Consider the following 25,895-nt stretch of genomic DNA (forward strand, 5'->3'; position numbering starts at 1 on the left):
AGACTATAGAAACTAAAATTATCCTGCAGCTAGGATCACACCTTTCCCCTTCTCTCAACGATAGACTAATGTTCTTCTACATTCTCTCTACTCATTGTAGGTTTCATTTCAAACCTCTCTACACCTGTCCTGACTTCACACTACCTGATTGGCCACTGTGTTTGTCCCCTGCTCCCGCCTCCCGCTCCTCCTCTCTCCCAGCCTTTGTTCTCCTGCTACATTACCTTTGCTTACTGCTCTGTCCATCTCACACCTGAAGAAGGCTCCACAGCCGAAATGTTGTGTTTTCATTTTCTCTTTTCAGCATGGAATAAACCTATTACTTTTCGTTCTATATTCTAGATGTATATCTAATAATTTTTTATCAACAGAGGATACCCCACCCATGTTATTGACAGGACTCTCACCCAAGCCAAAAACAGCCCCTGGACCATTAATTCCATCAGGAACCCTTGGCCTAACAACTGCATGCCTATGGTGCTTCCCTTTCACCCTAACACACTTTCTATCCCCAGGACCATTAACGACAACTTTTCTCTTCCTACAGACTGATCCCTCCTCTGGGGCCCTCTTTTTTGACCGCCCCTTCATCTCATATCGCCGACAAAACATTTTCTCAAACTTTTTATTCTTTAAATGCAGTATGATAGCACAGTATTAGGTCATAAAAGGTTAAAGGTCTCTTCAACGCTGAAGGCCTTCCTGCTTGAAATAAATATATAAACTAAATCACATCCGCGTAAAAGATTCTGTCGCTGAAACACCCTCTACGTTTTGCATTCTGTGTGTAGTTGCGAGAGGATTCCTAAGCCTTGAATACAACTGTTCTGCTCAACAGTGTCTCAGAACAGCCGCAGTGGAGGTCCGCGAACATGAAATCTGCGCTTTTTATCTGTTTGCTGGGCATCGCAATAACCTTGGCTTTTGGTGCTTCAGCCACCGATGGGAGATCAAAAAAGGTAAAGGCTTAAACAATATTTAAAACAAAATAAAAATATTTTAGACCTTGACAGAAAATACTAAGTAGCTTCCTTCACTAAAAAAAACTTCTGGTTGTTTTTTTTACAATGCTGATACGTGATGTCAGGAAAAGAGCTGTTTATTTCCAGTTGTGAAAAGCAAGCGTAATGCAAATAAAGTTAAAAAAGTAAATATTTAATATATAAATATATGAAGTCTGTACTTAAAACGGTAGGATAATCAGATTATCTTTCAGTGCGTAATTGATCTGTTTACTTTCTTACTGTGAAGCCTTTTGCAGCACAGTACAGATCGTTTTCACATTGTTCATTTCAAAATATATTTATAGGTGAAGGAGGAAATAAAGCAAACCTGCTAGCTGTAAGTTTGCATACAGTACTGGCATTAGCCAGAAGTAAGAACCAAAAATCAGACATAACCATAGGTTAGCTACAAGATTACATTGTCTGGGTGAAATATTCCACAAAAAATGATACAATGTAATGACACCCTACGTTTACAAGGATTTTGTGGTGGTTATCATTCTACAACGCTGGGAAGTCAGTTTTGAGTCAGTTTTTTTATCATTTGAAAGCTAACCAGGGCTGGAAGTTTTTTTTATTTTTAAAAACACCCTAGAAGTTACATGACCTTTTGGTTCAAAGTAACAGAAAATTAATAATTGTTGTGGGCAAAATTCATTTCAAATTACATTAACATACTGGGGGTGGTACCTGCCTGCACTATTTCTCTGTTTCTTGTTAATTCTTTCTTAAATCAAATGCAATATTGTGCATGAAGTTGCATTCATTAGCAAACCCATTTCATACTGATCAGACAGACAACGTGAAGTAACATTTTTTTAGATATACCTGGCACTAATGTACAATTTGTGATAGAATAATCTGACTTGCATTTTATGTGCTCAGAATTATTTTTTGCATTATCAGTTTTCCCATTTGTTATTTGAATTCAGTCTACCTATGCTTGTTTTTGCCAGCAGTAGCCTTGGTTTTATGAACACATTTAATTGTGTTCTTGATATTTGTTAACATTGATATGCAGCTGTGTTCGCAAGTTCAGTCACCCTGTTCCATTTGGAAAACATAAGTGCATCCAGAGATCTTGCAGAGCAAAGTCTTTCCTTAATCACTCACTGCTCCTCTCTTCCTCTCCTCTCTCTCGAGTTCAGTGTCTAGCACTATATGTTTTCTTTCTGTTTTTCTTCAGCTGTCAATTGCATAACATCTTGGCTTTAGCTTCTGGTGTTTTCTTGGAACTTACTGTATTACTCAAGCTTTCAGATCTCAGGTTTATTCACCACAGTTGAATCACATAGCATTTATTGTGTAATACTAGCAGAAATTCCTTGACTCTCCATTCTTTTTTAGGACCCGTATTTTAGACAGTAATAAGAAGACAGTCAACAACCCAGGTAGAGATGTACAATGTTTGTATACTTAAATGGGATTTCAAAGATTTATGCTCCAAAGTAACATGTTTTAACAGTTTTCCAAATGTAGCTTTAAAGACACAAATGTAGAAAACATCCTGCTCCTTGCTTGCCTGTGTGGGCTCCGGTTCCCTCACAACCCTGATCCAGGAGTTAAAGGAGTTAGAAAAAGGATGTAGAAAACAACTGCACATAAATAGAGAACATGAACAGTTGAAGCTAAATAAATATGCTGCATGTGCAAAAAGCCAGGAGAGTTTTTTTTTTACTTTCATTTAGTTCAAATGTTGGATTTATGAGTTCAAAATTACTTATCAATCTTTATCTTTACACATCTTTAAAAAATGTCTCTCCCCTGTTATATATCCCCTTATTCATTTATTCCTTTTTTTAATCGTATAGTGTTAGCATGCCCAAAGGGGTTAGGCAGCCAGTTGACCTTTGACCCCTAGAGGTTTTATTTCTCCTTACTAAGGAGCTTTTGGTTCCTCTCCTCCTTTGTTTTCTGGTCTTTTCTGTTCTGTATGGTCATTTTGCTTTGCTAAGCGCCTTGGGGCACCCTTTGTGAAAGGCAATATATAAAAATAAATTGAATTTAATATACTGTATATGGTATATATAATATATTATATACAGTGGGTATAGAAAGTCACCACCCCCTTTCACAATGTTCACCCAAAAAGACAAATAAAATCAGAATTTTTCAGTTTTATTTACAAATTGTAGCTTGCAACATCCAAGTGAAAACAATTAATAAATAAAGAAGTAGAATAACTGTGTTGGATAAGACAACACCCCCCTGAGTTAATACTTGGTGGAAGCAAGCTTTAAATACAGCCTTGTGTGTGTTTGGATACATCTCTACCAAATTTTCACACTTAGAGGGAGGAATACTCCTTACAGAATTGTACAAGCTCAGTGAAACTGACTAGGCCACTCAAGGACATTCACCTTCCTGTCCTTCAAACACTGTATGGTTGCTTTGGCTCATTGTCATGTTAAAATATGAACCATCTTCCCATTTTCAACTTCCTGGCTGAGGGCTGCAGGTTTTCTACAAGAAGTTGCCTGTATTTTGCACCATCCACCTTCCCTTCCATCCTGACAAGTGTCCCAGTCCCAGTTGAAGAGAAACACCCCCACATGTTCTTTGGATAGTAAGATGTATTGGGTTTTCGCCAGACTTATCGTTTTGCATTCCACCCAAAAGGTTCAATTTTGGTCTCATCTGACCACAGCAGCTTTTGCCACTTGGCCACAATCTTTAAGGTGATTTTAAAGAGGGGGGAACTTGATTTACCGAAGGAAGTGGAACTGGTAATTGAAAGGGCGCACAGAGTGTTAGCGCCGAGACTTAAAGGCCCGGACGCCAAACCGCGTTCCATTGTCGCCACATTTTTAAGCTACAAGATGAAAGAGTAAGTGTTGTGTAAAGCGTGGCAAAAGAAAGAACTCTTCCACAATAACAAACGATTTTATGTGGATCATGATTACCCCCCGAGCAGTATTAAAAAACGTATGGAATATTCTGAAGTAAAAAAGGCTGAAATCGCAGAAAATAAAATTTCAGACTCCATTTCCAGCGAGGTTGCGGGTGTTTTACGAAGACAGCACCTGCCTATACCATTCAGCAGCAGAAGCCACAAAGGACATGGCAGAGCGGGGTCTTAAAGTACAAGTTATACAGCCAGCGCCTACACTGGAAGAAGAAATCGAGCGACTGTTTACTTGGCAGAAGGCTGGAAGACGGGGTGGTCCTGGGAAAGACCAGTCCTTGAAACACCAATATCAGGAGAAATTACAGAGTTTCAGGAGAAGACCCCCCTCGCAAGATTGAAGAAATTTGATACAGTGAGTTGTTAAAAGTTGGTCATGATTTTATAGTTAAGGGTTTTTTTTAAAAAAATAAGTTTCCTGCGATGTTTTAAGAGAATTTGTAAATGTCGGGACAGATACTGTACTTGGTGATTACGACCAGAGTGACTTTTTATTTTTCTGGTTACACTCCTTTTTTTTTCTCTTTATAATATAAGTTTGGATTTGCCACCACGCCACCTGCTTAAGGGCCCTCCTCCAGAGGAGAAGGAGGATTTCTCTAACGGACTTTCCCCTTTTTTTTAAGAAAAAAAGGAGAGAAGCCCACATAGGGTCATTTGAAAAGAACCCCACAGTTGGAAGAAAGTACTGTGAAAGAGACAGAGATGGGTACAGTTTTGTTTAAGATTGTTTGGTTAATGTTTTTGTTTATTGTGTTTTTTGATTGTGGTGCATTATTAGAAAAAAATGATAGGAAGAGGATGTTTAACAATATGAAACATATGTTGTATGGGACCCTGATCCCGTTTTACCATTTACATAAAATATGTCCAAGCAAGACCTTAAAATAGTTACATTTAATGTTAATGGAGTACTTAACCCTATTAAGAGAAGTAAGATTTTGTCTAAAATGAAGAAAGAAGGGGCTCATATTGTTTTTTTTACAAGAAACACATTTGAGTGTATTTGAACATGAGAAATTAAGGAGGATGGGTTTCTCAAAAATCTATTTCTCCTCATATAAATCTGGCCATAGGAGAGGAGTGGCTATACTGATATCTCAAAAGGTTCAATTTGAGTTGCTTACAGAAGTTTAAGATAAGAAGGGGAGATATGTATTAGTATTGGGAAAAATTGAAGGGGAATTACTAACATTACTTAATGTATATGCTCCACCTGGTAGTGATTTTAATTTTTATTAAAAAATGGTCGATTTGATGGTTAATGCACAAGGGATACTGATTTGTGGAGGTGATTGGAATGTGCGTCTTAACCCCAGGCTTGATTCTACAAATATATCTTCTCAGAGAGATAAGTCACTGTATAAAAAGATTAATGTACTGATGGGGGAAATGGGAATAATAGATCTTTGGAGAGATTTCTATCCAAGTGGGTGGGATTACACTCACTATTCCTTACCTCATTTGGTATATTCAAGGATTGATTATTTTTTTATACACAAGAGAGATAGACATAGGATCCAAGATTGTGATATTGGTAGAATTGATTTTTCAGACCATGCTCCTATGTCTTTGTCCATACGATTAAGTAATAATCGGGGAGATACAACATGGAGGATGAACTCAAGTCTGTTAAACGATCCACAATGTAAAGAACAGATAAAACAAGAAATAAAAACTATTTTTGGAGGAGAATGATAATGGGGAAGTGAGACCAGAATGATATGGGATACATTAAAGGCAGTTATAAGGGGGGAAATTATTGCTTTGAGCAGTCATAAGAAGAAGGTAAAGCAACTACAATTATCTAATCTGAATATAAAGTTAAAAGAGTTGGAGAAAAAACATCAAGAAAAACAGGATTAAAAAATCATGCAAGAAATAAAGAAGCTTAGAAACAAAATAGATGTCTTATATACACAGGAAATTGAAAAAAAAATATATATTTACTAAACAAAAATATTATGAATCAGGGTCAAAATCACTAAAGCTGTTGGCAAGAAAATTAAAAAACAACAGACCGATAATACAATATATAAAATAAGGGACCAGAACTGTAATGGTGTATTATATAAATGGGAAAAAATTCAAAACACTTTTACAAATTATTACAGAAAATTATATACGCAACCCCATTCAGAAAGTGAAGAAAAGATGGATACGTTTCTGGAATCTCTCAGTTTACCAAATCTTAGGGAAGATCAAAATAATATATTAAAAATGACTATAACACTAGAAGAATTGAATTCAGTGATTATGAGCCTCAGAGCTAATAAATCACCTGGAACTGATGGTTTTAATTCAGAATGGTATAAAACCTTCCGAGCTGAATTGATACCAAATCTTCTTTCTGCTTGTAATTCGGCATTAATTGATGGGAAAATGCCCCCATCATGGAGAGAGGCTATCATCTCGGTTATCCCTAAGGAGGGGAAAGATAGATTCGATTGTGGATCGTTCAGACCAATCTCAGTCCTTAATGTGGATAATAAAATTTATACAGCAATACTGGCTAAAAGAATTGAAAAGATTCTCCCTCATTTGATACACTATGATCAAACAGGGTTTATTCAAAATAGACAAACCCATGATAACATTTGACGCACATTGCATATAATGAACCATATTCAGCAACATAATTTAGAAGCTTCTTTGATGAGCCTAGATGCTGAGAAAGCTTTTGACTCTGTTAGTTGGGAATACCTCTATAGGGTTTAAGGTAGGTTTGGGTTTTGTGAAAATATTATTAAAGGTATTCAAACTTTATATGATAGACCAACAGCACAAATTAAAATAAATGGTTATTTATCTGATAAAATAACTTTAGAACGAGGGACTAGACAAGGCTGCCCTTTATCTCCATTGCTTTTTGCTCTATATATAGAGCCACTAGCCCAGTGGATACGACAAAATAACAAAATAAAAGGTAATGAGCACAAGATAGCACTGTACGCAGATGACGTTTTATTATATCTGGAGGATCCCACTAGTTCATTTCTAGAAGTAATCAAACTATTAGATAGCTTTGGCTTGCTGGCAGGCTATAAGTTAAATGTTCAAAAAACACAAATTCTAACTTTTAATTACAACCCTCCTGATTTATTAAAAGGCAAATACCACCTTAAGTGGGACCAAAGTTCAGTGAGATATTTAGGAGTCTAAAGCCTAATCCCCTTTATGAGTTTTAGTTCTAGAATTGAATCTGTAAAAATGAATCTACTGCCTCGATTACTCTTTCTATTTCAAGCTCTCCCTGTAGAAGTCTCTGCAAAACAATTTTCGGAATGGGATAAGATGATTTCTAGGTTTATTTGGCAGGGGAGAAAACCTAGAATTAGATTCAAAACATTGCAACTTTCAAAAGATAAAGGGGGTATGGCTTTACCAAATTTAAAAGATTATTATAATGTATCTCAGGTTAAACCTCTCATTAATTCCTGTAATCCAGAATATCAAGCCAGATGGAAAGATATTGAATTGTCCCTTGTAAATAGCCCCCCAATTCAGGCACTATTAGGTAATAGAAATTTAGACAAAATTACTGAAAAAATATTTAATCCATGGTTAAAGGTTCAATTAAGGACATGGAATATGATCACAAAAGAGTATAATTTAGGTGAGGCAGTAAAGATACTCAGATGGTGCGCCTATGATATGGAGTTTAAACCAAATAAGTTGGATAATAGATTTAAATTTTGGATTACAAAAGGAATAACTGCATTTTATAATATAACGGATAAGACACAGCTACAAAGTTTTCAGTATTTGAACGAGAAACATAATTTGGAGAATTCAGATTTTTATAGATATCTTCAAATGTGCTATTATTTTAATAAGGAGATTATAAGGGAAGATTTAGATATTGTTAATGATGGAGTAGTCAAAATAGTTGCAGAAGCCTACAAATCAGAATTAGGTAAAGGTATTATATCTAGATTATATAAAAGTTTTATGGAAAAGAAATCATATTCTACAGAGTATATAAAAGATAAATGGGTGAAAGAAAGTGAAGTTAGAATTTCGAATGAAGAGTGGCTTAAAATTTGTGAATTTCAACGGAGATGTACTAACTCGCATTTATGGAGAGAGTTTTGCTGGAAAAACATTGTTCGATTTTTCATTACTCCGAGTCAGAAGGCGCATACTGAGGAAAACTCTTAAGTGTTAGACACAGTGCGGAAACCAAGGTAATCATTGGCATATATTCTGGAACTGCCCTAAAATAAGGCTTTTCTGGAAGGAATTACATGAGGCCCTGGAAACTAAATTTGAAAGGAATGTACCCTTTACATTTGAGGCTTTATATTTTGGTAAACTGGATTTTGATTGGAGGGGAATGGATTAATATATATCCTTATATCAGCAGGGAAGAAAGCTATAAAAAGAAAGTGGCTTCTCACAGATCTACCAACAATGAAAGATTGGATTGAATTAATAAAAGAAATATATATAATGGAAGAAATAACATTTTCACTAAAATTACAAATGAAAAAAATTGTCAAATATTTGTCTAGATTGGTTCAGTACATTAATCCTTTAAGGTCAGATTTTGTTGAGATAAAGAATAACTGAAATTATACTGAAAACTGAAAAAAGAGACATTTATATAGTCTACTCCCTTTTCATATTCATAAATGTATACATCTTCCTTCTTTTGAATGTATATAGTTTTGTTAAAAAGTTATATAATTGTAAAAAACTAGGGGAACCAACAGGAATTTGTGCCTGCAATGTAAGGCTGAATAATGGATGTTCATATGTAAAATGGTTTTGTTTTGTTCTCTACTATGGATACTGTGTGTAAATAAAAATGGAACAAGCCTTATTTTAATTTGTTTTTATTTTCAGAGTTTCATACCGAAAGGTACAAATTGTGAAAGGGGGTGGTGACTTTCTGTACCCACTGTATGTACTGTATAGACATCAGTAAAGAATAAATAATGACCATAATGACAAATCTAAGGAAACTCTATTGTATACCCTCGGTACCACACAAGGTTCCAATAATGTCTGTATCACAGGACTCAGTACTCTCCTCTGATATCAGTGTTAGGCTCTTCCGCAACAGAGGCCCAGTCATTTGGTTTCTGTGATGATGTACGTGCTCAGAGCTCATGAATAACCACCAGAAATGAATACCTGCAGGGGGCAGAGACAGTTACCTTTCTCACTGATGCAGTGAAATATGTACGTACATGTTTGTATTTAAATACTTTTGCGTTCTCCTCCCCTTCTATTAAAGAGAAGACTGCCTGGAGCCAGGATACCACTAGAGAACAGTGGGGGCCTTGCAGAGGCTGTACTGGACAGTATTCAGGCTCAGAATGTGCAGGAGCAGGTGGAGTATCTCACTCTCTCTTTACTCATTTAGAGCTGAGTGACGGATTCATCCATTGTTCAGTCTGGGATTGCTAGGAGATGTTCAAAGAATGGACTGGATAGAGCTATTTTGTTGTTTTTTTTATTATTTCTGTGTGTCGATTGTGTGTAGTCCTATTACATTGTATGTGCTGTAAGCAAGTGAATATATTTAGCTCCTAACTTAAAAGCAGGTTTCAAATCTCAATTGGGTACTCTTGCTGTTGGTTCTGATTTGGTGAAAGACTCACTTGAGTTTTCATATTTTAGCCATGATACATAAGGGACTTTTTTAATACGTCAGGGATCTCAGACTCAGTTCCTGGAAGTGCCTGCTTCAGGGTTCCAAGTCCTGGTCCTAGAGGCTGCTGTGTCTATTTAAGGGAGCAGCACCTGAAGGGCTGGAAGAAGCTCTTAAACTTGTCCAATCAGCCTTCAGGCCATTAAGAGCCCATCTGGGCTTACAACCTATAGAAACACCAGCCCTAGAGTCCAGGATTGAAGACCACTGGTCTAGCATCTACTACTGAATCTTTAATATAAAAAGTGCCCATTATGTTGTCCTGTAATTTCTCAATACTGTCTGTATTTTTGCTTGTATTTTCACAGTTACATCATACCAAACGTTGGTGTAGAGGATGTACCTATCCTTTGGAAGGTGATGGTAACCAAGCAGAAATGGTGCAGAAGAGAATCGAGAAAGTCCAAAAAGAGGAATCTGCTCAAACGGTACTGCACACACCCTTGAACTCAGAGACAGAGAACTGGATGCAACATTATATTCATAATAAATGTAACTGCAAAACAACATTTTTTTAGATCCAGACATGTTTTCAATTTTTTCTGAAGTTGAAACATCCTTTGGTTGCCAAAGGATAATTGGTCATTTTTCCCAATATAAATCCAAAGTTTTAATGCCTCTACTCCATGGGTCTCCAGTCCTGTGTCTGCAGGTTTTCATTCTCACTCGGCTCTTAACAAGCTTAACTACCTGGTTACTGTATTTTCACAGCTTTACAAGTGCTTAAAAAAGGTCTTAAAAAAGACCTTTAAAACCTGCAGTCTCTCTGGCCTTCCAGGATTGGACATTCATGTGCGAATCTAAGTACCTGTACTAACTGTCCTTTAAAGCTTGAGGCTGCCACTTGAGCAGGTAATTGGCTGATTGTTCAGCCAGTGAGAAGAAGGCATTTGCCTGCATTCTGAGTCCAGTCAACCAGCCAGGTGAGCTGTCCAAGGAAGCCAGCATTCCGCCCACAATATGTAAGGCTATGCAAGGCCTGACAGTACAGTATATTGACAGTACAGTTTTCCAAGAAAATCTTTCAAGATTATGGAAAACATTTTTTGTGAACTCTGCAACTGCTTTGATAGTAACTGGCGAGCATTTAAAATAGAATTAAATACATTCTTCAAATTTTCTATTAACTTGTTATTTGAGGGATGTTTCTGTCAATTGTGGACAATGGCTTAGTTTTCTTTTCAGAATTAAGCTGTATATATTGTATTGTGTCATCTGGTTAATCATCTTTCACATCTGTGATTAGTGTCCTTGGGACCTTTGTACCCATAAGTAAAAGCAGGGTTGTGTGCTTTTTAGCCATCATTCTGTGACGATGGGTATTTCTCCCAGTTACTCCCTCACCCCATGAGGCAAGGTGTCTCCAGTGTTTATCCCTTCGCCTTATGAGGCAGGGTGTTTCAAGGGTTTACGAACCCTGAGTGGCTTGGTTGAATCCAGAAAGGAGACTGAGCTCATTGTCACTTTGTCCATGCAGTTGAGACTCAGATGACTTGTAATGAAAGGAGGAATGTGCCTTGTAGTGAGCTCACCACTAGAGTGCAGTGTTCACCACAGTATATTACTTTGTTGAAATATAATGGTAATATGGCATTATCCTCGTTACCTTGTGAGTCTCTTGAGCATCCTGAGAAACAGAAACCAGTTTTTCTGAGAAAGAAAGATCAAATGAAAGCAGCAGTACAGTATGTAGAAATAAGAATTTCTGTCCAGAAACAGTTATCAGTAACAGAGTGACAGTACAGAAATGGATGTCTGTTTGCTAGCCCAGTTTTAGGGGATGTTTTCTTTGCTTAACACCACTGGTCTCTTGGCATATGTCAATAACATAAGTTATTAGTTGTTTATTTGATTTTTTTGACAAGCTAGATTTTGTTTTAACTTGACAGAAGAATTCTGGTATTATAACCTTATATAACCTTCTCTATATAACCTCCATATAGTATATGCAGATAGAAAAATCTGCATATCCATGTAATAATTTCTTTTATTACTTAGGTTTACCCCCCACCCATCTCAAACATTTTAAATGTAGCAAGAATAAAAATTTTAAAATGAACTTTAAGTAGTCTGATATTTTGAAATGGGGGGGTTTTGCAAGACAAACCCATATAAAGCTTTTTTCTCCTCAGTGGTTACTGGCTGACTTTGTGGAAACATACAATACAGTCTGAAGCATAAACTTTGGAACCATTCATCTCCTAAAATGTTATCGTCTAATTTATGAGTGGATATTGTTGTAAACTATCCTTTTTTGACATAGTTATTTAATATATTTTCAGAAAGCAAACTCTTCCTAACATGTACCAATACTCATAGTTTATGACATACATTTACTATACTTGTATACATATTTATGTCCATTTCTCTATAAGCTTCATTGGAAATTTTCTTTTAAATTAACTATAGATTTGCAGTAAAGTAGAAAAACAAGTATCCAACTTGGTAGAATGCTCTACCAATAATCCTACAATTCAGGTTATTTTTAATAATCTCTCTGTTGCCTTGAAGCCTGGAGGTCAGGAGAGGTTTCTGTGTTTATTTTTGCAACTTGTCTATGTGTGTCTCATTGTCCTATTGTTCATGTCCACGATGGTGGTGGATAGGGTCCAGACCACTCCACAGCCATCCAGAAAAGGTCTGAGAGAAATGGACAACACTAACACAAACTGTTTAGACAGCAGGTACATGGGTGTGCAAGATATTAGAAAATATAAATAAATGAGATACTCCATGAAAATTCCTAACATTTACCAACCTTACATCTTGTCTTGAGGTCAATGGTTTCCATATATCTTTGGTTATAAGACTTCATTAACACTAGTGTTAAGGCCCAATGATGATACAGAGCACACTAAAGCCTGTAGATCACAGAAACACTTCTCCATCTCTCTTCCTCACTGTAAATCTAGAAATGTCAGCTTTCTGATCACTTGTCTTTGAGGATGAGGAATGTTCAGGAAACCTGTAGTCTCTAGGTGTGAGGTTTTCACTAGAGAAGTGTCCCAGGAGCCCAGTGTCTGTTGTTCACAGCTGTGTTTCTGTTCATCAGGTGACTCCAGACGTACAGGACGCAGACAGTAAGCAGAGAAGGAAGAGAGAAACGGTAAGAAGCTCTCAGCATGGCAGCTTCAAAGATCAGAAAATAACTAAAAATCATTAGGTCTGTGGCATTTCAATCTCTTCACATCACCCAGTTTGTTTCTTTTATTTCTATGTTATCTTATTTTCTCATTTGTGTCCAGTACAGTGTAAATGACATTGGCAGTTCCGCTTCCCTGCTAACACTAGACCTGTGGTGTGAGGCTCTTTAGATTAGTAATGTGGAGAAATATTGCATATAACTACAGCAGTGAAGTGAATTACTGTACATGAACAAGGAAATGTCAGGTCAGTAATGGTTTTTTCTTTAAAAAATCTTTTGATCTGTAAAGATCATTGTTCATTTCTGTTGATGGGCAGTGTAGCACTGATTGGCGATTGTCAAAGGATTAGGAGAGGGAGCCCCAGGATGGTGTTTAGATTCCCTGCCAGGGATTAAGCTGATGGTGTGGAGTCTTAGATGTCTTATATACAGTACTGCTCTCATTTGTAACTGTTCTTAGTATCATCACAAACTGGGATACATTTTAAACCTAAGGCACAGATTGCTGCTGGAGTAGTCAGCAATTTAATCATATTTCAGTTTTTACCACAGAGAGGAAAAACTGAAAAAAATGAAGATTTAATTTTATTTTATAAAAAGCACACGTGTACATGTGTCAATTCACTTTGTGTGTTATACTGCCATCTTCTCCTATTCTTTAGTAACTTCAATTTAAGGGTAAATAAATTTGATCTGAAATAAAAAGTAATCTCAGAAGGTTTCCTTAGTACATGATTTCTTCTATAAAGGTATGAAGGTACATACTGTATACTGTACAATTAAGCAAATGTTTCCCTCTTTTCCAGGGTACCCCATCCCTGCTGCCCAGCCCCTCAAACCCCCCGGTAGGTAACATTCGCACATGATGCTTTTCTGTTCTCTCAGTCTCTATTTGCACTTTAACTGGAGGTTCCTTGAAAATAACACAGATCTGGTAGCTGGAATGAAGACAGCATGGCAGTAGAACTGGTCAGGCTCCACAATCCAGACGTCGATAGTTTGTTTGCAGGAGTGGAGAACAAGCTGCGCAGCTGTGTTATTGAAGCTTGTACCCTGGCCTCTTTCAAGAAACAGTTGGATGAGATTCTGGATCAAGTAGTGCATGGCTTTGGGAAAGCTTGTAACAGGTGTTTTGAACAGTGACTCTTAATTTATCATGTTCTTATTTTTAGATGACATTCAGTTATATCATCAGTTCATCCTGGGTCTTGATTTTTTATAACTTCTTATGAGTGATCCAGCCTGGGCTCAAAAGTTCCACCCAGCCCTTCAGGGTTATACATTGTTTTAGTTGATCTGATTTTTTGGACAAAAGTTTAAAATAGCCAAACATACTGTAGTTTCTGGGTGTGCGGCCCCAATAGCATGGCGATGAAGCCCATATCTTATCCCTCTTGGCTCGTGTTTATCTGAGGTACTTATTCTTATTTGGCTCAGGGTCTTCTCCTGTTCCTTTTTGTGTAGCAGTCTACATGTAGACACACTTCTACACAACTGATTCCTTTTGCTTTGTCATCACTGCGTTTCTGTTTCTCAGGACTCCCGTGATGCCCAGAAGAAAGGGAGAGGGAAGCTAAAGGAGAGGGTAAGCAGCTTTCATGATCTTCGCACAGAAAAGTACACACTCCAGCCTGCTAGGCCTCCATCTGAAGAGACTTACATCTGCTCTAAAAGCACTGTGCACAGCACAAAGGATTACATTGTCCTCGAACAGAAGGACGTAAAATATATTTTTTACTTTCAGTACTTTTCTGACTTACAGTATTTACAGCCTGTAGAGGTTTAAAAGGAAGTTTTTTAGTGCCATAGGATGGGGTGTCTCTCAGTGAAAACACACTGCTGCCTAGATCACAGGCAGGACTGTCTTGGATAAACTGCTGTGGTCACCTGCCTCGGGACAGGAGGAGACAATTCTTTCACTGACATTAGTATTAACAACCAGACATTACTAGGGGTGCAATTAGAATTTTGCTAAGGGGGAATGAGGCTTTGTATCATGTACTGTAACAGCAGTTCTGGGTGTAAAATGAGCTCTTGTATTTATTTATTTTTTCAACTGTAATGTTGTGCTATGTGACATGCTAATGAAAATTAGTCAATTGTAATTTAGTGACCATTTAGTGAGTGAGAAATACAGTTTTAGTTTTACTATATGTTAATATACAGGTAATATGGTATTATTGTGCTCTTTTTGTATTAGTCCATGAATCAAGTACATAATGTCTAAAAGAGTCCAGACACATCCACACACATGATTTGGAGAAACATTTCTTTAAAGATCTTTGTGGTAAATTATATAGATGGGTTTCCACATAAAGTATTTTTCCCACAAGCATCAAGAAAAACAGCAAACAACAAACAAGAGTGATTCAGCCCATTTTTCTAACCCCTGTATGATTATCCTGTTGTGGGGGAAAACTGCATTATACACTGTACATACAGTACACTATGAAGCTTATTGCTTATTACTGACACAAATTCACTTAGTTAACTGGAAAAGTAGCAATCTATTTTTGTAGAAGGTGCACTGACACATTATAAAACAGACATGACAACATTTGTCATTGACATGGTAAACAACAGGGGGTCAATAGTGAAAGTCACAGGCTAGTTGTGTGTGTGCCCAATATTGGAAGCAATCTGTTCTGCATGCTTTACACTAGATTGCAGATGCTGTTTTGTGGAATTCTGACCTGTTCCTCTTAGAGAGCCTGGACAAACATTTACCTGTTCACTGATTTCTGAGCTCCTGATGCCACATGTCATGCCAGCTTTGCAAAGTGAGGTCCTAGGATTTGATCAATGTAATGCTGTGCTAATGAGCATGTATTTTTTAATTTAAAGGAGGACTTCAATATGATTTACACAAAAATGATAGATGCTCCAACAGCAGTGGATTGACAGTGATTTGCAAAGGGTCATTTGCGTGGCCCAGGTCAGGCTTATAGGCCTTCTTGAGTGAAAAAGGGGGAAAAAAGGGGGAAAAGGGGGTGTACCTAGTCCCATTTTTACACTTTTTGGGAGTATCCATATGTGGGTCTGTTCTACTGTTGTGGTTCTATACTGATTTTGTTCTCTTGAGGGAACCATAGAAAGGAATTGCCACTGAGGCTTTCAAAGTCTTTGGTTTTATCCAGGTTTTGAATAAAATATTATGTTGACAAAATTTGTAATTTCACAATAAGGGGAACCAAGAAGGATCTGGCTGCGTTTGCAATGCACTCTATGTACAGTAGGTGCAAGTTTCTTTTTAATCAATTGTATACCTTCCCCTACTCCATCAAAGGCAAAGGGGTGGAAAACACTGCGTGGAGACAGGGTACCACTAGAGAACAGCAGGGGCCTTGCAGAGACAGTACTGGAAATGATTCAGGCTCGGAAACAGCAGCAGCAGGTGCAGTATCTCACTCTTTCTTTTTACACATTTACAGCTGAATGAAGTATTATTGTTCAATCTTGGTTTACTACAAGACATGATTGACAGTCTTGTTTTGAAGACTTTTGAATGTGGGGCTGCATTAGCTCCATTGCCAATTAAATATACTTTTCAATCTCTCTCCTGGCCTTTCTGATATTCTTTTTTACCTGTGATTACAATGCATTGTGTTTTCTTTATCTGGATCCTTTTATTTTTAAATAAGATTATAAAATGCTCCCATTTTTTCTTTTCTTTCTTAAACCATTTGGAAAATTGTTGTTTAAATTACTTTTGGGATTAATTTGTTCTTTCCATTAAGAAGAATCTATTTAACCTGTTGCCATTTTCCACTGATTTCACATCAATCCCATTCCATTTTACTTCTTTTAACAGTGTCCCAGTCCCTCAAAAGCTTTCCAAAAATTAACAGACAAACTCTTGTAAGGGGGCCTTTGTCTGTAAAAGGGAGGTTCATGGTATTGAAATACAATCTTTAGCCAAACATATAATACTGAATTTGAAATGCAGTTTCAGATGGTTTTGGCCATTTTGTAAACACCCACCACCAAAGAGATAGAACCATTCCGTAAGAAATTGAATAAATTATTTCAAGTTGAAGGCATAATATTATCCCACCTGTATAATGCTGAAGAGACTGGTCTCTTCAGGCATTCACTCCCAGAAAATATAAAAGCATACCAAACATCTACGCCAGGATGTAAAACTTTACTGTGTGAAAGTGCTGATGGCTTACACAGATTGACACCTATAGATGCCGGCTAGTCTCAGAGATAGAGGGTTCTCAAGGATACAGTGAATGAGCTTCCAGTAGTCTATTACCATTCCACAAAATGTTGGTTTAGTTTTTACATATTGTTTGCTCAAAATGCAAAGTATGACTCATTGGTAATTTAAAGCCAGCAATACTTGACACATAATTCTTCCTTTGCAGTAAAGTGAGTGCACACTGTACTGTAATACAACACAGTGTTCAATACGGTGTATTTATATAGACAGTACAGTGCAGTAATATATTAATAAATGGTACAGTTATGTATTTACATATCCTGAAAGGAGATATATAGTACATACAACATACAGATGCAGCCATTCAAAATGCGCGGGGGATACCGCATTATTTTCCGGTGCGCTTTACGCAGTCTACCGCGAGTTACCGGTAAATACCGCTAGTTACCGTAAATTCTCCTATAATACCGCAAGAAAAATAATAGTATCTGGAATTTCCGCAAGGTGGAGCTAATAAAGCTCAACCTCTCATGTTTGAGCTGTCGCCATCAAAGTCTTTAACAAAGATATTACTAATAGTATTAATAATGAATGACCTTGGACAAGCTGTAAACTCAAAGTATTGCCCTGGTCCACATTATTTTTTTCATTGACCGTCTTTGTAAAAGTAACACCACAGCATTTTGCAATCACGCATTTGTTTCCAATCATGCAAAGTACAGTGATTCACCATGCCTTTCACAGGAACATAAACATATTACCGTATGCAAACTGTACTGTATACAGTATTTATATGTATATTTAATGTCTTAACTGTGCCCGTTTAAGTATTGAATATTTATATGGAATTTTACCACTGAAGGGAAATCTTAGTACCTGAGCATAAAAAGAATAGGAGCATACTGTAACGCGTGTGAAGGCCATAAACGATATTAATTTTGGAACTTAAACATACAGTATATGGCTGGTCTCGGTACTTTAAAGAAAACATACACACCAGTATTCCATTTCTCCCTAAACATTTTAAGCATCGAAGTCTTTAACTAACGTGATACCGGAGTCAACAAGCATACTTTTAGAATTTGATTAAAAGGGAATATAATATGGAATTGCGTATCTAAAGAAATTAATAACGTTATAATTATATCCATGTTGCAAAAAAACTGCAACGGACATAAAAACTCCCTTGCTTTTAACAGAGCGTTCCATAATTTCTAACTACAAAAATTATTTAAACTGCAACACTTATCATTCAACCAGAGCTCGAAATATCACAAGGATCCTCTAGAGCACAGCAAAGACTGTATTAAAAGTATACTAGTGACAAACTAGTATACTTTAGATATTTTTTTCTGAACCGGGGAAAATCTGATCATGTTTCTCTATAACAATAATAAAAACATTATTTTACATATCACCTTTATGTGATATCACCTTAAGGACAGCACATACAAGGGTTAATTGCACAATGGACCGCGCAAAGAAATTTAATATAGTCTTCTTTAGGTGTGAGGGCAGGAGTGGATCGCAGAAGGCATAATCAGCAAATTAGGAAAACAAAGAACAGGACAGGTGAGACGTTTATCCAGAGAGCGAGTGATCAGAAAAAGGAACAGCTGTTACGCCCAGGTTTTAGCTCTCTCTCTGCTGAATCAATAAAAGCATTTTATTAAAAACGCGTTTGCATTTGTTTGGGTATTTACTTTGTAATTTGTGGTTTACATCTACTGTATTGCTTTGAGATGCCACTTTTAAAGGTGATATGTAAAATAAAGTTTTTTATCATTGTTATAGAGAAACATGATCAGATTTTCCCTGGTTCAGAAAAAAGACGATTAAAATCTGTAATCTTCCCACTTGTATGTCATCGGAAAATACAAGAAGTTTCTGCTTTGTGTAAGGATGGTATCAAAAAGTAATCTTAGTGGTGAGAAAGCTGTGCTCCTCAAAGCGCTTTACAGGATAAAAACAACAGCAATAGTGTTAAGCTGGGCAAACGATTTTTTAATAGAAATACAAAATGAGATATAATGATGTGTTCCGGCTAAGACATTAACGAGTACAACCCCCCTCTCTGCAGGAGTGCTGGCTGTGACGAATTAAACCGGTTTCACAGGTATTTTCAAAGTAGAAGGGGGGCGAGATTTCCAGCGAAAGACACCTCCCCCCCTCAAAAACCCAGTAAATAAAGTACTTACTAGTTAAGAAAGCTAGGCTCCTCAATGAAATCGCTTTAACATGCTAATGCGTTGGTGTAACAGTCCGGGCGTGGCAAGCTTCTAATGTCAACTCGACTCGATTGGAAGAGTTTATAATAATACGATCTATAGTGGAAATCTGAGCCTAAATATAAAAAAAAATCATTTTCAGAGAGCAATCATGCTGTGTTTATGTAGAAAAAGCGATTAGGTTTATGAGCAATCTAATTACTTATTCGTTTAAAACGCTATATAAAATAAAGTTTATTATTAATTTGCTGGACAGAGCGGTGAACATTATTATGGATAAGACAAAGATAACGATCCTGATCAGTTTAGAAATCTGTGTATGCTGTAAGGTTTTTACTTCTTAAACTTTTAAAATACACGTTTCGAATAGAAAGAAATCATCTTCCTGGTACAGTATGTACAGTATAGCAAACCAGCACGTCTTTTTTCTCCAATCAGAGGGGTTAGACGCTGGGGTTAGAACCCCTGGCGAAACACATTCCATAAGATTCAGCGCTTTTATATATGGCCTTTAAAGGTGGTTCTCAAAACGCTTTACAGGATAAAAACAACAATAACAGCAACAACAACAATATTGTATTTCATTGCACTTTGAAAACCAAGTAATAACTTAACTATATGTGCAAACGTTTTATGATATGTCGCTGTTGTGAATGTCTGTGGAGTGTATCTTATTTGCCTGTCTGTCCTGGCTCTCACGCTCGCCCTCCCCCCTCTCTCCCTCAATTCAATTCAATTCAAGGTGCTTTATTAGCATGACAGATGGGTACAATCGGTGTTGGGTATTTACTTTGGTTTGAGATTCCACTTTTAAAGGTGATATATAAAATCAAGGCTTTAACTTGCTTTAACTCCGCAATGTATTTAAAAAATAAAAACGATTACAATCTAATCTTTCCACGTTTGATCCCAAGATCCCAAGAAAAATAAATCTAAACGGGGAGAAAGCTATGCTGAAAGTTTATTAAGATACTTAGAAGACAAAGATATCAATTTATGTTGCATTTGTCTGATTGTGAATCAAAAAACACATATATTTAAACCCGCGTTTGCGATTTAAATCAAAACGCGATTTAAATCAATATAAATGTTTATATTGTAACACCTAGGTGACTAATCATTGTTATTAAAATGACTTAAATTCGATCATGTTGTGATATTTACAAATATAAATTTGTTTGGTGCGAGTGAGGTTTTATTTAATCTCTGACCAAGGGAAACGTTTCATTTTTTCAAATAAATGTTTGTTAAGAAAAGAGTCATGGTTCCAGAGTGGGATTTGATCATAGACCATGTGACATGGGAGTCAGGAACCTAACCCACAGCGCCACCGGCAAGGTCACATGCAGAGTGCTGAAAAAGCACTACAGAAACATTATCAACAGACAATGTACAGCGTGTACTATTCTTGTGTTGCGGTACATGACTATAATTATATCGTTATTAATTTCTTTAGATACGCGATTCCATATTATATTCCCTTTTAATCAAATTCTAAAAGTATGCTTGTTGACTCCAGTATCTCGTTAGTTAAAGACTTCGATGCTTAAAATGTTTAGGGAGAAATGGAATACTGGTGTGTATGTTTTCTTTAAAGTACCGAGACCAGCCATATACTGTATGTTTAAGTTCCAAAATTAATATCATTTATGGCCTTCACACGCGTTACAGTATGCTCCTATTCTTTTTATGCTCAGGTACTAAGATTTCCCTTCAGTGGTAAAATTCCATATAAATATTAAATACTACAACGGGCACAGTAAAGACGTTTACTGTAAATCTTTCTTCGACAGACCAACGGACCACGAGTGCCCCTGTCAGTCAACCAATCAAGTACCACGGTACCGGGCGTCATCGTGCGTCACAATGCGCGACGCCGTAGCCAATTACCTCCGGTACGTGTGTGTACCGTGCACTTTGAATGGCTGCATCTGTACATATATTCTCATATCATAATGTGTTTGCGGAGCGGTGGCTCTGTGGCTAAGGATCTGTGCCTATGGCTGGAAGGTTGCCGGTTCAAATCCTGCAGCTGACAGAGGAATCCTACTCCATTGGGCCCCTGAGCAAGGCCCTTAGCTCCAGGGGTGCTGTACAATGGCTGACCCTGCACTCTGACCCCAGGCTCTCTCTGTGTCTGTGTGTTTCATGGAGAGCAAGCTGGGGTATGTGAAAAAGACAAATTCCTAATGCAAGAAATTGTATAGGGTTAATAAAGTGATGCTATGTTATTAGATGAAAAAAACATCATTTGTGATTGTGCTGTAATGGGCACCCCATCTGTCTTATTAGACTGTTAAACTGAGGGTTTAATATCCTTCGAAGCATACCAAATTCTGAGCACAAGACCAGAGCAGGTGAGAAAGTGTCCAAACAAAGGGACAGCTGGGGCATTGGCATGAAAAGCTGTATAGATTGAGTTTAATAAGAGAAGAGGGCAAGAGGCCTAATCTGATTGAATTGGCCTACCCTATCCCTGTGCTCACAGAGGAGTGGAATATTTTGCCTTAAAATAGCAGACGCTAGTGAACAGTGTATAGCCTCAATGTCAGGATGTTACTGATGTTTATAGTGGTATTACCAGATTACTCAACAGATTTTTTCAATTATAGGGACATGTATTTTCTGGATGGCTCCAATTGTTATCTTCTTTGTCATATTATAGAAAATATGATAAAGTTTTACATGTTGTACACATTGTTGGAAACAGTGCAAAATATTTCAGTATTGTTTAATTTCTTTGAGTAGCATATCAGGGTACTTGGCTTATTTCCTCCTCTTGATGGTAATCAAGAACTATAGAAAATAGAAGATAGAATCAACAGAGGACTGCAGGAGATGTTCGGCCCACATTATCTAGGCAATTTGTCCACATGATTATACATTTGGTCAAGGGGGCCTAAAGAAAAAATGGAAAACATTATCTCGTTTTTCATTGCCTTACAATTTTAAAGATGAGCATACATTTAATTTTTCATACAGTTTTGACAATCTTTCATAGCTAAAAAGGCTGCTACTATGAAGCAGTGACTCACTGCTAATGCTTTTTTGATGACTTGCTGACAACATGAAATTTCATAGTTAAAGATGACCATCAAAACTTCAGAGCAGATCATAGAAACACTTCTCCATCTCTCTTCCTCCCTGTCAGCCTAGAGCAGTCTGGTTTCTAATCATTTGCCTTTGAGGATGGCACAGTTCGGACTGAAACCTGCAGTCTCTAGGTGTGAGGGCTCATCCTGATCATCACACTAAAGTTTTCACTAGAGAAGTGTCCCAGCAGCCCAGTGTCTGTTGCCCACAGCTGTGTTTCTGTTCATCAGGTGACCCCAGACGCACCAGACACAGACAGTAAGCAGAGAAGGAAGAGAGAAACGGTAAGCAGTTCTCAGTATGGCAGCTTAAATGGTCAGAAAATAACTAAAAATCATTAGGTCTGTGTCATTTCCATCTCTTCACATCACCCAATTTGTTTCTTTTATTTCTACATGTTATCATATTTTCTCATTTTATATTCCGTACAGTGTACAGTAAATGATGTTGGCAGCTGTTTCCCTGCAAACACTTGACAAGCCACGCTGGGGCCTGTGCTGTGAGACTCTTCAAAGATTTCAGATTACAGATTTCTGCTGTAGTAGTCAGCAATTTAATAGTTCAGTTTTTAAAACAGAGATGAAAAAATTTAGTTTTTAATGAAAGTTCGGGAGGAATGAAAGCAGCCGAGCTCATTCGACACAGCTGCCGCAATTCCCACTAATCCTGACGTAAGCAACCGGTCTCCATATATATCAAACGTCACCCTCTCCTCTTCCTCGTTCGTTTTCTGCATGGTTCGTTTTCGCCTAGCTCGAATCCGTGCTCCCTTCTCATGGTTCTGCAAATTCGCTGCTCCGATGAAGACCTTTTCTGCAGCACAGGAGACTCTCCTACCCCTCTCGTCCAGTCTTCCCCCCCCCGCTCCCCTCACCTCCGTCTCATCGCCTCCTTCACCCGCCGTGCCACATCAGCGCCGCTCATCTCCCAGCCAGTCCTCACAAGATTCAACTCCTCGCCGAAGACTGCGTTCTGCCGTCGTAGTCCCTCTCTCACCACAAACCCAGCCTTCCCGTCCCTCCACGGCAAAGCCTCCAAATAACCCCCACTTCTGGACCGTAGCAAGCCTCCAGAGGATACTTTGAAAACATGGAGTCCGTTTTAAAAGAAACGCATCCAAAAAAGCCCTGTTTTCCCTGTACTTAACCGCAGTCTACACAAAGGAAACATCAGCCACACAGCTTCCCCCGGCGCCCTCCGATGACATCACCCGCGCCGCCGCCACTCATCCCAACGTGAGGACCCCGAGGCCGTCCGCACCTCTGCCTGTCGCGTCTTCTGTCTTGTCTTGTCCTGATATATCCGTGTCTGTGTCTCTTCCCCAACCAATCCATTTCTCTGCTAACCGCACCTAGCCTCTTCCACACAGCCTCTTTCCCTAAACTCCTTGCTGCCGGGTCTAAGGCCCCAGGCTCACGCCCCTCCCCAACCCCCTTCTCTGCTTAATCTAATTTCCGCACTCTCTTCTGTCTCTACCTCCGGCGTCCAACACGGCTCAAGCTCCGCCAGCTTGGTGCCTTCAGCCCCGGTTTCTTTTCTTTCGGCCCCTGCTGCGGTCTCCACAGCCCAAAGGCCATCCAGTAAACGACCCCCAGCTCAGCCAACAGTCGGCTCTTACCACTATGCCACAATCGACCATGCCATTTCTCTCATCAAATTCGCAGGTCCGGGCGCCTGGCTCACTAAGGCCGACATCTCCAGTGCCTTTAAAGTTATGCCTTACTTTCGGATGCAGGAGTAGCCCAAAAATTTTCGATACCTTAGCCGAAGCTCTCTGCTGGATCCTCTTGAATAACTATAGGCTTCCTTTTCTCGTCCACCTTCTCGACGATGTCCTTACCATAGATTTTCCTCACGCTCCACCCGCAAGAGCCTCTTCCACACTTACTTCCGTTTTCGGGAAACTAGGGGTACCTCTCGCCACAGACAAAACAACCGGTCCCTCTCATATAATCCAATTCCTCGGGATCACCCTCAATTCCATCAATTTCTCTGCCTCCCTGCCTCGCGACAAGATCGACAGGATCCAGACGTATATCTCTACCTATTCTTCCGCCAAATCTTGCACAAAGAGGGAACTTCTCTCTCTGCTCGGCCACCTCAATTACGCCATGCATATCATTCCCCAAGGACGGTCATTCATCTCCTACCTTCTCGACCTCGCCTCTTCCGTGTCTTCTTCTTACCACCACGTAAGCCTTTCAGCCGACTGCAAATCCGAGCTTAGGCTCTGGCAGCTTTTCTTGGCCAACTGGAATGGCATATCTCTCTTCTACGATGACCTCCTCTCCGATGCCGAGGATATCCAGCTTTTCACAGACGCAGCCCCCTCAGTCGGTTTTGGAGGCTATTACAAAGGCCAGTGGTTTGCGGCCCCTTGGCCTCCTGAACTCTCTTCAATCCCTCTCGCCGACCAGTCATCAGCCCTGTTCGAAATATTTACAATTGTCGTTGCAGCTTCTCTTTGGGGCCACAATTGGAAACAAAAATCCGTCCTTATCCATTCAGACAACTATGCAGTAGTCCATATAATCAACAAAGGAAGGTCTTCATCCCGTTCTATCATGAAATTTCTCCGCCGCCTTAAATGGATTTCTCTCACACATCAATTCGTCCTCGTAGCTGCTCACATTCCAGGTCACCTTAATGAGATACCTGACTCTCTCTCTCGCTTTCAATTTCAGAAATTCAGGAACTTGGCACCAGATGCAAGATCGAACCCATGCACAGTACCTCCCTATTCGGAACTCACGTTCCTCTGAATCATCTGATTTCCATCACTACGTCCAGCTGGCCCAGCAAACTATCCTCTTAGGGATTCCCCCTCGAACTCTCAACTCTTACTGGACTGCCTGGAAGGGCTTCCAATCCTTCCACCTCTCCACGAACATAAAATTCGATATCCTCACTGTATCATCCTTCGATCCCTCTTCTCAACCCTGCTTATCCGACATCTCCATCTTATCTTCCGATACACTGACCTTCTATCTCAAGAAAAGCAAAACCGACCAACTCGGGTCTGGCACTCTCATCTGTTATTTCAAACTCTGTTCATACGTAAGCCCATACGAGCCTCTATCCCATTACGCACATCTTTGCACTGTTGCCGGAGCTTTGCCTACTGACCCTCTGTTCGTAAACGAGAAGGGCCGTATCGTGACCCGCAACTGGTTCCTCTCTTACCTCTACGACATCCTTCTAACCGCCGGATACCCCCCTGAACAATTCTCCGGGCACTCCTTCAGATCAGGGGCCGCGTCCTCTGCCGCTCGCCAAGGCATACCCGAGTATCTCATCAAGCAACTCGGCCATTGGTCCTCCGAGGCTTATCATGCATACATCAAAACTAACCCCAGTACCCTCAAGCAGGCACTTTCTCTCCTCGGCTGAATTAGTTTAATAATCATTTGTTTTTTGTTTTTTTCTGCACTGGTGACTGGGGGTCCCGCTTGGTTCTTTTGGGGGGTCCTATCCTCCCCGTCCAACGGCCGGGAGGTCGGCCCTCAGCCAAGCGGGTTACGCCAAATCTCCACATCTCAATAAATGATTTTAATTTCTCCCAATCTTTCGGCTGCCGTCATTCCTCGTGAAATGGAGTTTTTAATGAAAGTTCGGGAGGAATGAAAGCAGCCGAGCTCATTCGACACAGCTGCCGCAATTCCCACTAATCCTGACGTAAGCAACCGGTCTCCATAT

The 25,895-nt window shown here is 38.8% G+C and overlaps 1 protein-coding gene across 4 annotated transcripts in view; it reads left to right on the top strand.

The window, feature by feature from the left end:
- Positions 1 to 688: 688 nt before the first annotated feature.
- The window catches only part of LOC148657261 (uncharacterized), a 30,907-nt gene continuing 5,700 nt past the window's right edge, over positions 689 to 25,895 (top strand). The window contains exons 1-9 of one of the 4 annotated variants that reach the window (XM_088643292.1): positions 689 to 959; positions 9,152 to 9,247; positions 9,877 to 9,996; positions 12,621 to 12,674; positions 13,520 to 13,558; positions 14,251 to 14,298; positions 16,000 to 16,107; positions 20,900 to 21,001; positions 22,430 to 22,483. In XM_088643292.1, the coding sequence (XP_088499418.1) occupies positions 873 to 959; positions 9,152 to 9,247; positions 9,877 to 9,996; positions 12,621 to 12,674; positions 13,520 to 13,558; positions 14,251 to 14,298; positions 16,000 to 16,107; positions 20,900 to 21,001; positions 22,430 to 22,483 (708 nt within the window). In that variant the 5' untranslated portion in view covers positions 689 to 872. The remainder of the gene's footprint in view (positions 960 to 9,151; positions 9,248 to 9,876; positions 9,997 to 12,620; positions 12,675 to 13,519; positions 13,559 to 14,250; positions 14,299 to 15,999; positions 16,108 to 20,899; positions 21,002 to 22,429; positions 22,484 to 25,895) is intronic. The other 3 variants (XM_088643291.1, XM_088643294.1, XM_088643293.1) reach the window with 3 other exon arrangements.

This window comes from Lepisosteus platostomus, chromosome 8, assembly GCF_059453375.1.
Source record: "Lepisosteus platostomus isolate fLepPlt1 chromosome 8, fLepPlt1.hap1, whole genome shotgun sequence".
Taxonomy (NCBI): domain Eukaryota; kingdom Metazoa; phylum Chordata; class Actinopteri; order Semionotiformes; family Lepisosteidae; genus Lepisosteus; species Lepisosteus platostomus.